Raw genomic sequence first — 12,551 nt, 5'->3', positions numbered from 1 at the left:
TCAATAGCCATGGTGGGCAGAGGATTCTTCCATCCAGCATCTGCATGGAAACACCCCACCATGGGCAAAACCAACAACTGTTCTGAGGTGACTGAGCAGCCCATGTGAAAGGGACTTCACCCAGTGGTAATCATGGGTACCAACGAGCTGAAGGGTTCTGTGCAGCCTCAGTGAGCCCCTGAGCCTGTAACCATGTCCTGTTTGTGTAACTGCACTGTCAGAGTGTGATGGGAACTGCCATGAACAGTTAGCTCAGAGCAAAGGGCAGCTTCCCTCCAGATCCCAATCACAGAAACCAGTGAAGGAGGCTGGGAACAGGCCACTGCTTGGGATAAGGAGCACACCCAATCAAACAGGGCTGTTCAGGCTGACAACCAAACTGCCTGCACATACACACACTCATGGGACACCTTGTAATAGTAAAATGTTTTCAAATCTGCATCAAATGAGGGCTGTTTCTGTTGCTCCTGCTTCTCTTTCCATCACCAGCTTTGGATGATGAAATGGATCATGGGACTTGCCCTCCATCCTGGGCTTGTGGTGGGCTTCCAAGCGCTTCCAAGTTGGCAGTCCTGCTACCAGGGCAAGTAAGGGAAATGCCAAGAGCATTTTTAATCACGATTGGAAGATCAGACTTCCCAAAAAAACATCAATTTTATTCCTTTACAGGAGAGCCTGGTTTTCTATGGATTTCCCTCTTGTGTAACTAACATTTTTAGTGGATTATACTATGTTTCTCTGTTACAACCTGTCTTCTACTCACCTGGTACTGCAGCAGGGCTGGTTTTCACTGTTCTTGTCAATCTCACACCTCCTGTGCATCCCTTGGCAGAGAGGGATGAAAGGCTCAAACAGGAGGCTTTAGAAGCTGGAGGCTTTAGCATAGGGTGTGTTTTGAGTTAATTTCTCTGTTCTCCTTCACACTTGGTATGGAGAAAATAAACCACTGATTCATAAAAATGGTTTTCAGGCTGGTGTCTGCTTCAGTTGCTTTTGTGCTTTCTGGCTTTTTCCCTTTTCTGTCACCCTTTGAGTGCGGGACACCCCTTGGTTGCAGAAAAGCAGAGAACAACCACAACAAAGGCTGCTGTCCTTCCCTGCCACACCAGTCTCCACCAGTACGGGGAGCTGGAAATGCTCAAATAGCACTAACCCCAAGTAGTCTTGGCCTTTACGATTCCCCCAGTCCCGGAACAGAGTCAAAACTGCTTTTCTTCCAACGTTTTCATGTAATCCCAGGCAGCTTTAGGTTGGAAGGGACCTTAAAGCTCATCCAGTTCCAACCCCTGCCACAGGCAGGGACACCTTCCACTGGAGCAGCTGCTCTAAGCCCCTGTGTCCAGCCTGGCCTTGAACACTGCCAGGGATGGGGCAGCCACAGCTTCTCTGGGCACCCTGTGCCAGCGCCTCAGCACCCTCACAGGGAACAGCTTCTGCCTAAGAGCTCATCTCAGTCTCCCCTGTTCTGGCAGGTTCAAGCCATTCCCCTCGTCCTGTCCTTCTCATTTTCTACTTTCTCTTCCTAGGACATCCTTCTCCCACCTACTACCTTTCTCCCTGCTTCCACCTCGCTTCTGACTTTTCTAGGTGTCCTCCTGCAGGTTTCAGTCTCTTCCCACCCCTTCCCAAACAGTGCGATTGATCCATATGCACTTTTCTTTACCCTACATCAGCTCATATCCTGGTCCTCTTCTCCAAAAGGATGAGCTCTGCTCCCCAGCACCAGAGAAGATGCTCTGGGCTGCATCTAGTGTGAGAATTCCTGGCTGTTCCCCATCCATAGTAGTTCCTGCTGCAGACAAAGCAGGGGCTGCCTCTCCATGCTGGTGGATGCTGGCCCCTCACCCTGTGCCTAAACTGGCATATCAGGAGGCATTTCACCTGCAGCTCTGCCTTCACTCTCAGCCTGAAGAGCCAGGGCATTGTGGGGTCTTTTGTCTTCAGTTGTGCTCTGCTCTCTGTGCCTGCCAACATCATCCTGTGCCAGCATCATCCACTATGAACCAGCAGAGCATCACTGGAGGCGTTAGCTCAGTCCTGCCTTATCCTCACATGCCTCCATGTGTCTTTCCTTCACCAGCTTCCTCTGAGCAGCTTTGCTCCACAGGACCAGCTTGCAGTGCTGTGTGAGGAAAAAAGACTTAGGCATGGTTAGGCAAAGGCTCAAGAACTCAAAGGAGTGCAAACAGCCCAGCCTTACTGGCTAAATCTGATGTTCCTAGACTTTGGCAACCAGTGAGGCCTTTGTTAGTGAATAAAGCTAAAGGAGGTAAAACACAGGTGGAAAAGGAAAGATCCCGCACTTAACCACTGTTTGGTACACACTTCTAAGCTTCAAAGAGAAAAAATCCCAAAACAACAGAGCTGGAGCAGTGGAGAAAGTGAAGGGTTAGGAAGAAGAAAGCTCTGCCTCTTGGGGAACAGCAGAGGACCTGCACCCCTTCCTGGCCTCCAGAGCTGCTAAACCTTTATGTCTTTCAAATACAGAGAAGCCACTTTTCCCCTTGCTGGTTGGTGCTCCTTCCAGGGGCAGCTGTCTCCAGAGCAGAGCTGCTCCACCTCTCACAGCATCTCTGTGGCTTCTGGACTCGCTGCAACAGCTCCAGATCCCTCTTGTACTGTTGCCCCAGAGTACATCTGCTACTCTGGGTCTGTGACCACCAGAACCAGGCATCCAAGAAGCTGGAGGGCCTTACTGACCAGCCAGAGCCTGGCTGCAGGGAGCTCCTGCTGTGTTGCAGTGTCGATGGGCACTGTCTCCTGAGTCAGTGCCTCCCAGAGCTGGGTGGGGTGGGGGGACCCCACTGTGTGTGCACTGTGAGTCCCCATCTCTTACAGAAGGAAGTTGCTTCTGTTTCACCCCTGGAAACCTGCTGCATTCAGAAAATTAAACCTCCATCAATTCTTGTCCTCTTCCTTACTGCAGCTTGGCTCAGCCCTGCTGTGACCTAACAGGTATGTTTGGGCTTCCCAGAAGTCATACTTGAAACCTGCCCCATGCACCACTGCCTGGGTTTCCTGACTGCTGTGTATGGGCCACAGAGTGGGAGGGCTCTGCTGCTCTGCAGGCATGATTTTTCCTTTCATTTTCATTTCCCATGGTGCTGGGAAGTGTCTTCGTGTGCAGCAGCAGCCACCCAGGCTGGAGCACTGAGCCCATGAACCCAGGTGCAGGAAGCCCAGGTAGTGGCTGGTAGCAGCTGAGGTGAGTACAACAAGGAGCACTCAATGCTCCCCCAGGCCCTGTGGCTGCAGAGCAGGAAGAGCTGGCATGAGGATGAGACTGGGAGTTGGGTGGCCACCTAGGCCCTGCTTGCCAAGCCCATCTGGGCACAGGGAGCTGCCCTGGGCAGCGCACAAGGGAACCTCCCCAGAAGCAGCTGTATCTCAGCAGCATGGAGAGGGCTCTGCTGCAAGCTTTGGGGTGCTCAGTGAGCGCTGGATGTTCGTGTGTCCCCCTTCTCAACTCCCCAAAGTGGGTGCTGGGGACAGGGGTCACTGCTAACACTTGGTTTCTGCCATAGATGTCTCGGGGACCGTGGCAGCCGCAGCACCACAGTGCCCTGCTCATCCCCAGGGCACGGGGAGGCCGAGCACAGGGCGCCCTGTACCTGCTCCTGGCTGTGTGTGCCACAGTGCTGTACCTGAGCGGGGAGCCCCTCGTGCCCACCGCCCGCAGCCTCACCTGCCACTTTCTGGCCCTGCAGATCGGGGTGCTGCTCAAGGGCACCTGCTACCTGGCAGAGGAGATCTTCCACCTCCAGTCCAGGTGAGGCAGCCTGGCAGGGGTTCCATCCCAGGCTTCAAGGCCAACCTGGGGACAAGGACATAGCCTCTGGATGTTGCGGAGGCATCTGCCCCTCTCTCCTGCTTGTGCCCTTTGTGGCAACAGTCTGCTGAGCCCCAGCAGCACACACTGCTCTCCATCAGCCTGCCATCTCTCTCATCTTCCTCCCTTTCTTTCTCTCCCCCTCTCCTAACTGCCCAGCTCCCACCCAGCATGGACCTATCCTCTCCTCTCTTCTCCTCTTCTGTGGTAGGTCCCCTGTGTGCCCTTTCCCTGTGTAACAAACCTCAGCCCCCAGCCTCTGCCTACCCCTCCGTACTGGTGGGCATGGAACTGTTGGAGATAGTCTCCCCTTGCTTTCCAGAGTAACACTGCATCTGCTCCCCTCTGACACCCATGGGTGCTGCAAGCGACCCAAGCTCTTTCAGGGCTCGAGGCACCTGGTGTACACTGGGCAGGGTCCCACAGGGCTCCAGAAGTCAGCAGCACTGGCAGGGAGTGGGAGCATCCCCTGCAGTGGCTGCTGTCTCCTGTCTCCCTGTCCCCTGCAGGCACCGTGGCAGTTTCTGGAGGGTGCTGAGAGCCTGCTTCCCACTGCGCTGGCCCACACTGCTCCTCTGCACCTTAGCATATGTGGCTCTTCTGGATGAAGACAGGCAGAAACTTGGTCTCCACCTTGGCCTGGCTGCCCTTTGCCAGCTCCTCAGCCTCACCCTGGGGCTCCACGTAAGGCACCAACACCTCTGACCTGGCTGGCTACCTGGGGGGCACTTTGAGCCCTAAGCAGTGGTGGGGGCACAAGGCCCAGGTCTGTGCAGCCCCTGCACATACAGCCCATTCGCATCCTGCCCCATAGCAGGAGAAACACTCTCGTCAGCTCAGCCCTGAATGGCTGATCTCCTCAACCCCATGCTGCCATGCTATAGGCAGGAGTTGCCAAGCTGCCTTTGAATGAGCACAGCCCTGGCAGGGTGCTGGCAGCAGCCCTCAACAGCCAGAGCCCGACTGACACAAAAACCCAGGTATTTTTAAATGGGTGAGTCAGGCTGGTGCTTGAGGGAAAGGGTGGCTGTGTGGTGTCCAAAGGGCTCATTACAAGGGTGGGGTGTGGGCAGAGCCAAGCTCCAGGTACCTCTGCAGCATTCCAGGGCTCTGCTTTACCCCAGCTGAGCTGGATGGGGAGAGGGATCATGTGGGCTCAGAAAGGTGTTTTGGGGACTGAACATCCATTTCCACCTAAATCATAGACTCACAGAATCAGACTGGTTTCTGTTGGAAGGGACCTTAAACTCATCCAGTTCCAATCTCCTCCCAAGGACAGGGACACCTTCCACTAGAGGAGGTTGTCCAACTCCATCCAACTGCCAGGGATGGGGCAGCCACAGCTTCTCTGGGCACCCTGTGCCAGCACCTCAGCACCCTAATGAACACATAGAGCTGGCAGGAGCCACTGGTGGCCCTGGAAACTCCACTATCAGGCAGTGGAATGTCCCCTCTCAGATGCTGGAAGCACTGGGCAGAGCCATAAATTGCACTGGGACACAACAATCCCGACTGATGGTGCAGCCAGAAACATGCCCCATCATCATCTGCCACATCTGCCGGGGTTGTGGGGGTGGAAGGGGCTGCAGGGAACTCACCCCTAGATCAGTTTGCTCCCAGTCCCTGCAGAGAACCAAGCATGCAGAAGAGCCCAGGTGCTGCTTTCACCACACTTGCTCTGTCTTTGTTCCCTCTGCAGAAGCCCTCAGCAGTGGAGGTGTCTGAGATGTCTGAGAGGTCCAAGCAGAACGTCGCTCATGGACTTGCCTGGTCTTATTATGTTGGGTACCTAAAAATAGTCCTGCCACGTACGTAGCTGTTTCCCTGCATTATCATGCCTAGAGATAGAAATAGCTCCTAATAACAATCCTCCCACTTTTACAGTGTTAGCAGGGAAGTGGGGAGCAAGGCAGAAAGCAGCTGGATTCACACCAGGCCCCTCTGCCCATGCTCTTTTCCACCAGGGCTGCAAAAGTCAATGGAGGAATTCAGCAGAGCCAACCCCAGCGTGCTGTCATGCAGGGAGACCTGGAAGCTCCACATCTTGGTCCCTCTGAGCTGTGACGTCTGTGATGACCTGGAGAAAGCTGACAGCAAAATCCGGTACCTGACAGACCTCACAGAAACCACTCTGACCCGAGCTGGCACCAAAAACAGGGTCTACAAACACAGCCTCTATGCCATCAGGGATGAAGATAACAAGGTATTGAGTGCAGTGTCAGGCCAGTGGTCAGCATGCATCACCTCAAAGGTCCTCCTGGCCTAGACCCTGGCCCAGAAGCAGCCAGCCATAAGGGCAGAACAGTGTTCCCTCTTCTCTTAGATACTCCCAGCTTTCAGCAGGCTTCTGTGAGATAGGGAGGTCCTGGTCAATGAAGCCCATTTGTACACATTCATGCTGACTGCCTCCTCCCAGGCTCAGCCCTTTCAGGGATGTTGGGATCACTTAACCCCTCTTGGAGCAGATGTGAGTCCAGAAAGCAGCAGAGACTTGAGCAGAAAGCAGCAGCTGTGAGGTACAGAGCATCACTTCCCATGGGACAAGTGAATATTTTTGTTGTGAAGATGTGCTTGAAGATGTCTGTCTGAGTCATTACATCATTTGACTCTCTCCCAATGACCCCTTTTCCAGGCTGATAAGCCCTAAATCCCTCCATCTCACACTGCACTCATCTCCTTCCACATCTCCAGGCAGTTGGGCCTCTGTTGAGGAGGGAACACACTGGTCCTGCTGACACAGCCATGGATGGAAGGGTTGGCAGAGCAATGCTTCCCGACTGGGTCCCCCTAATTGCCCTTTTGCTGGTGCCTGAGCACTGGGTTGCTGCCTGCAGGGGCTCCAGAGCCTCTTTTCTAGCCCTGCTTCTGGGAAAGTGCACTCAGCATCGGGCTTTTCCTGCCACGATGCACATACTGATGCTGTGCTTCATCTGCCAGCCTCCTGCTGAGTCACTCGGCTCCAAGTGAGCTCCAGCAGCTCTGCAGCCTGGACCTGTCCTGACCCTCTGTGTGCTGTCAGTAAAACCCACACCTGGCACCAGCACTGGGTCACTGGGGCGTCTCCTTCCCAAAGCTGGAAGCTCTTTCTACAATTTACCCAGGGATACCTCCCCTCTTCATTCTAATACTTTATTAAACTTTCCAGTTTGCCCAGTATAAGACTTACTGGCAACCCTGTTCCTCCTTGGAATTCTTATGGCTTTAAAAAGTATCATTTGTTTATCAGCCTCCTTCTAGCTGTGCATTCATCGTGCCAGTGTTTATCCTCTTCTCCATTCTCCTGTGCTCCATTAGGATGCTCAGACTTCCACTTGTCCAGCAGAGAAGCCACAGAGAAGGTGTAATCAGACAGTTCCAATCCCCTGCCATATGCAGGAACACTTTCCACTGGAGCAGCTTGCTCCAAGCCCCTGTGTCCAACATAGCCTTGGACACTGCCAGGGATGGGGCAGCCACAGCTTCTCTGGGCACCCTGTGCCAGCACCTCAGCACCCTCACAGGGAAGAGCTTCTGCCTAAGAGCTCATCTCAACCTCCCATTAGTCCAGCACACAGCCCCAGGACAGGGCAAGTTGCTACCGAGGTGTCTTGAGGGCTCTGCCCAGCACCAAAGTCCCCTGGCAGACCTTTCTGGGTGTTTGGTTCTCCTGCCCTCATGTTGGTTTCTTCCTTCCCTGCAGCTCTGGCACTGTGCAGTGGAATATGCCACCCCGCTGCAGTCCCTCTACGCCATGTCCCAGGATGAGTGTGCTGCCTTCAGCCGGGAGGACCGCCTGGAACAGGCCAAGATTTTCTACAGGACCTTGGAAGAGATCCTGAAATGCTCCAAGGAGTGCGTGGGTACCTACCGGCTCATTGCCTATGAGGGTGAGTAAGGAGGCAGGAGCGTGCCCACATGGTGGCTGTGCTCTCCCAGCCCTCGAATGAAGCCAGATCAGGGCAAACAAGGGGAAGTGAGCCATGGAGATGCTGCGAGAGCTGGAGCAGCTCTGCTCTGGAGCCAGGCTGAGAGAGCTGGGCTGGGGCAGCCTGGACAAGAGAAGGCTCCTGAAGGGGAGACCTCAGAGCAGCTCCAGTGCCTAAAGGGGCTGCAGGAAACCTGGAGAGGGGCTTGGGACAAGGGCCTGTAGTGACAGGACAAGGGGAATGGCTTTAACCTGCCAGAGGGGAGATAAAAAGAGCTCTTAGGCAGAAGCTCTTCCCTGTGAGGGTGCTGAGGCGCTGGCACAGGGTGCCCAGAGAAGCTGTGGCTGCCCCATCCCTGGCAGTGTTCAAGGCCAGGTTGGACACAGGGGCTTGGAGCAAGCTGCTCTAGTGGAAGGTGTCCCTGCCTATGGCAGAGGTTGGAGCTGGGTGAGCCTTAAGGTCCCTTCACCCGAAACCTGTCTGGGATTCTGCCAGGATTCCAGGAGCGATATTCCCCCTTCTTCTCATCTTCCTTTCATTTCCCGTCTTCATACCTCCAGAGCAGCAGGGCTTCACAACAGCTTTGTGCTTGTTGCTGAAGTGAACCTCATTGTTTTTCAGAGGAAATTCAGCTCTCTCCCTGAAGGAGAGAAGCATTTCTATCCAGGGAGGCAGTTCCCACCACAACATGGTGCCTGTATTTCTCTCTCCTTCCTGCACTTTGTCTTTTAACTTCTCTCTTTTGACAAGCTGAAAGGAGGAAGCAAGAACCATGTTTTCCCTTCCCAGGGAATCCTGTGTATGGAGAAACTCTGCTCTCTGCCCACCCCCCAGCCTTGGGCTGACCAGTGAAGGTGGGTTTTGTCTGTTTCTGTTCCAGAGCCAGGAGAAGCAGAGCCCCACTTCTTGTCCAGAGAGATCCTGTGGCACCTCCAGCAGCAGCACTGTGAGGAGTACACAATACAGGAAGAGAATGCCCCTCACACCCCATCCACCACCCTTGACTCAGCAGAGCTCAGCCTTCAGATCAGCAGCTCAGACCTGCCACAGCCACTACGAAGTGATGGCTTCTAAAGCATGTAAAGTACTGCTCAGCCCCACACAGTCCCCTTGGGCCTGCCCCCACCCCCTTTCTCCTGCAGCAAGTGCTGCCCATGGCAGCGAGCCCCAGCCTTCTGCAGAAACTGTCCACCAAAGCCTCCTGTGCATCACGGTTACTGGAAACTGCTGCCTCAACTGCAGCCCTGTGACACACTTCCTATTTTCATTGTGTCCATCTCATATAGTTATCTGCGAATGTTTGGGTTTGGTTTCAATCTGCTTTGATTTGTGTCATATAAAGCATTTTCCTCTGGGCAAATTGCGTTAATCCCAAATCTCTGGCATGGTGTGCAGTCTGCCCTTGGTGATCTTGTGGTGCTAGACAGGGCTTTGGAAATCCCAGCCACGAGTGTGGATGTGTGTGCTGGGTCCAAAATGTCCTTCCACCCTGGCCTCACTAATCTGATGGTTTCTGCAGGCACAAGGACTACATGCAGGACTTAAGGGCACCCTCCAGCCTGATGAACCCACTGTGTGCTTACACACGAAGAGCCGCAATTCCACCCATTTGGGATGTGGAGGACTGACACCATCTGACAATTGATGGTCCCAAAGTGCAAGAAACCTCCCTGCCTTTGCTCCATCCAGTAATTCCCATGCCCACATTGCTCCCAAGCTTCCCAGATAAGTGTTTCTCCAGGCCCAAAGGACATGCCAGACCCCTGGAGCTCTGGGAAAGGTACACAGTGCAGTGCTAGGACAACATTCATGGGGGTTTAGGTGCAAGATATCCCATGCCTGAGCTGCTCAGCGCTCTGTGCTTGAGAGTGAGGTGTCCCCAGCAAGCCCAGCAAGCTGGGCCCTCCCTAACTATTTGGGCCTCAGCTGGTCAGGCAGAAGCAGGACAGGAGACAGAGCCTGCTCCAGAGGGACTGCCAGAGCCAAGGAAGTGGCCAAGAAACACAGTCCCCATGGTCAGCTGCTGCCACAAGCCTTCCCAGCTGGGGAGATAGCAAAATCCCAAAGGGGCTACAAGAAACCTGGAGAGGGGCTTTGGACAAGGGCTTGTAGGGACAGGCCAAGGGGAATGGCTTTAACCTGCTAGAACAGGGGAGACTGAGATGAGCTCTTAGGCAGAAGCTCTTCCCTGTGAGGGTGCTGAGGCGCTGGCACAGGGTGCCCAGAGAAGCTGTGGCTGCCCCATCCCTGGCAGTGCTCAAGGCCAGGTTGGACACAGGGGCTTGGAGCAGCTGCTCCAGTGGAAGGTGTCCCTGCCCATGGCAGGGGTTGGAACTGCACCCTGTTTGAGGTCTCTTCAACCCAAACCAGTCTGTTTGAGGTCTGCAAACTGCTTTGAGGTCTCTTCAACCCAAACCAGTCTGGGATTCTGTGATTCCAGCCACTGCTGAGACAACTGCAGCTCCTTCTGCCTGTCCTAAGCTTTCCTTTCCAGGATAAAACTGCTCTTAGCTGGCAGCTGCCTCTCAGCACAGCACCCCAGGTGAGTATCAGGGCTTCATCTTCCATGCATGTGGCAGGACATGGTGGGAGATGCCTTTCTCCAGCTCCGAGCTTTAAGAGATTTGGCTGCACATTGGTCCTGCTGGGAGTGGGAACTGGAACCCATTTCAGGACTCAGTAAAACCTTAATCTGCAGCATAATCCCTGGGCACTGCATCTGTGCAGGAGACAAAACCGGCAGATGAAAGGGCTGTTAAGGGAGGGTTTGTGACAGCAAAGACCAAGAGCCAGCTCCTCTCAGCCTGGTGGTATGCAGAGGTGATGGGGATCTTTGCCGAGGCCTCCAGGATGTGCTGAGTGCCCAGTTCTGCACTGGCCAGAGAGGGAGAGGGGAAAATTGCTGCGGCAGGGGAGGGACCTCTTGCTCATGGTAGGAGACACATACCCCGGGGTGCAGGGAGCAGAGTGATGCGCCTGAGGGGTCAGGGCATGGTCCTGATCCTCACCGTGTGTTTCACAGCTGTGTTCCAAGGGCACAGAGCTAACGGTGTGGGTACCTCCTGAGACTCAGGATAAACATGTGGCATCAGGGCTGAGCTCAGAAGACAGGACCAGCCAGAAAAGTAGCAGCTTGGTCTTGCTGAACATCTTCCTCCAGCACTGCTCCAGAGATGGAGTAGCTTTTCCCTTCCCTCAGGATGAAGGGAGCAGCAGACCCACATCCCATCCAAAGGCAGGGAGCGGCAATTCCACCACAGCTCAGTCAGGTGAGCTGAGCAGGTCTGAGGTCCATCATCCGGTAACAGGCAGATCTACAGTCAAGTTCTCAGCTGATGTCTGGGTGAGGGAGGCACAGAGTGAGGCACAGCATGGCTGCACCCTCCCTGCAGCCAGGGCTCAGCTGGGATGCCAAGGACAAGGCTTCTCACACCCTTTCCTCACATCTTTGCTGTTCTTCCACCAGGCTTTGTCAGTACCATTCAGATGTAAATAAGCCCAGCTCCTGCTCATTTGCAACCAAAGGACCAGCCCTAGGCATCCTTTCTGAGGCATGCTTTGCTCTTTCCTCCTTGTGGGCATCAAAAATCACTATTAACTACCCGCAGCAATCCATCCTGCTCCATACAGCAAAGAGGCTTATTTTTTAACCTCAGGGTGGCTGATACTTGGGTTGTCTCCAAGCCCCACTGCAGAGCATCCGCTTGGGCTTTTACGATGAACTTAGACAAAGCGACCAGTTCTGCCGGAGACGCATGTGCCTGTTACAAGAGTCTTTACTCCTGCACTTGTATGTCTTTTCCTGGGATGAGAAGCCAGAAGTGCAGCCTGACCTGCCATGTGCACAAACACAGCAATTGTCTGGGTCAGGCAAATGAGGAAGGTGCAGAAAGAATGGCCTGGATTTGTGCTTTTTGAACGGTGAATTTAGGAATTCTTATGGAGTTTGCACCCCCTTACTGCCTGAAATCCCTCTGAACCCTCTCTCTGGAGAGATGTGTGTATTAAATATCACTGCATTGGAAGACCCAGAAATTTTCAGGCTCACTCCAGCTACATGGACCCTCAGTCCATGTAAAAGACAGAGATGGAGCTCAAACCTGCTGTGACCTTCCTAGGTTGAGGATGGGAAGTGGTTTTGGCTCAGGAGCCGTTTCCATCCCACAAGGCCATGGTGGGAGGCAGGAGCACTGGGCACTCATCACCAGCCTGGTGTCAGCACATGAGCATCCTTTGGGAGGGTGAACATATTGCCCAAGAGGCTGCTGAAAGCAGAGCAGCACCTCTGAGATGCCCCTTTGTGACTCTGGATCACAAAGACTAGAAAGGAGAGTTCCTCTGCTTCCATTTTCTGCTGGTTTTGGGGCTGAAGAGGTATGGGTCTGTATTACTACTGAGAGCAGTTCCCTGTAAATACAGGCACCACCATCAGTGCTAACTAATTCCAAGAACAACTATTGCAATTAAAAGATGCCTCACGGCATCCAGCTTCCTGCTTCTTTAAATGGCACAAAACCAGTGATGGAGCATCAGCAGAGACATTTCCCTCATGGTTTTAATCTGCTGCTTTGGAGAATAAGGAACGGTCTCACATGGCCACAGTAGTGACTGCATCCAGTTTGCTGTGCCCCCTGCTCTGGGATGCTCTGTGTGGGAAGCATAATGGTTTGGGAGCAAAAACCATCATCCAGCTCTTCTGGGAAATATCCTCCATATTCTTGTTGGTCTATGATGGATGTTGGCACCACAGATCAACAAGTGTTTGTGTTGCTTCTGATCCAGTGCTGAACAGCAAGAAAACTGTAGAGACCTTTTGT

General features: G+C 53.8%; 1 protein-coding gene across 1 annotated transcript; it reads left to right on the top strand.

Annotated features, from left to right (window-relative positions):
* The first annotated feature begins 3,112 nt into the window (after window positions 1-3,112).
* Window positions 3,113-9,084, top strand: STING1 (stimulator of interferon response cGAMP interactor 1). The gene is made up of 7 exons (XM_031045380.2): window positions 3,113-3,205; window positions 3,525-3,769; window positions 4,339-4,513; window positions 5,529-5,637; window positions 5,794-6,032; window positions 7,509-7,695; window positions 8,615-9,084. Exons 2-7 carry the CDS (start codon window positions 3,525-3,527, stop codon window positions 8,806-8,808), a joined length of 1,149 nt encoding a protein of 382 aa, XP_030901240.2. The 5' UTR covers window positions 3,113-3,205; the 3' UTR covers window positions 8,809-9,084.
* Window positions 9,085-12,551: the final 3,467 nt, after the last annotated feature.

This window comes from Melopsittacus undulatus, chromosome 10 (genome assembly GCF_012275295.1).
Source record: "Melopsittacus undulatus isolate bMelUnd1 chromosome 10, bMelUnd1.mat.Z, whole genome shotgun sequence".
Classification (NCBI taxonomy): domain Eukaryota; kingdom Metazoa; phylum Chordata; class Aves; order Psittaciformes; family Psittaculidae; genus Melopsittacus; species Melopsittacus undulatus.
The sequence above is the reverse complement of the archived record's forward strand: the minus strand, read 5'-3'. Positions and strand labels throughout refer to the sequence as shown.

Excerpts from the sequence above, each read along its gene's own strand:
- STING1 (XM_031045380.2), top strand. The coding sequence starts at position 3,525 with ATGTCTCGGGGACCGTGGCAGCCGCAGCACCACAGTGCCCTGCTCATC. Across the intron at positions 3,770-4,338 it reads ATCTTCCACCTCCAGTCCAG|GCACCGTGGCAGTTTCTGGA; the intron begins GTGAGGCAGCCT and ends TGTCCCCTGCAG. Across the intron at positions 5,638-5,793 it reads CCTAAAAATAGTCCTGCCAC|GGCTGCAAAAGTCAATGGAG; the intron begins GTACGTAGCTGT and ends CTTTTCCACCAG.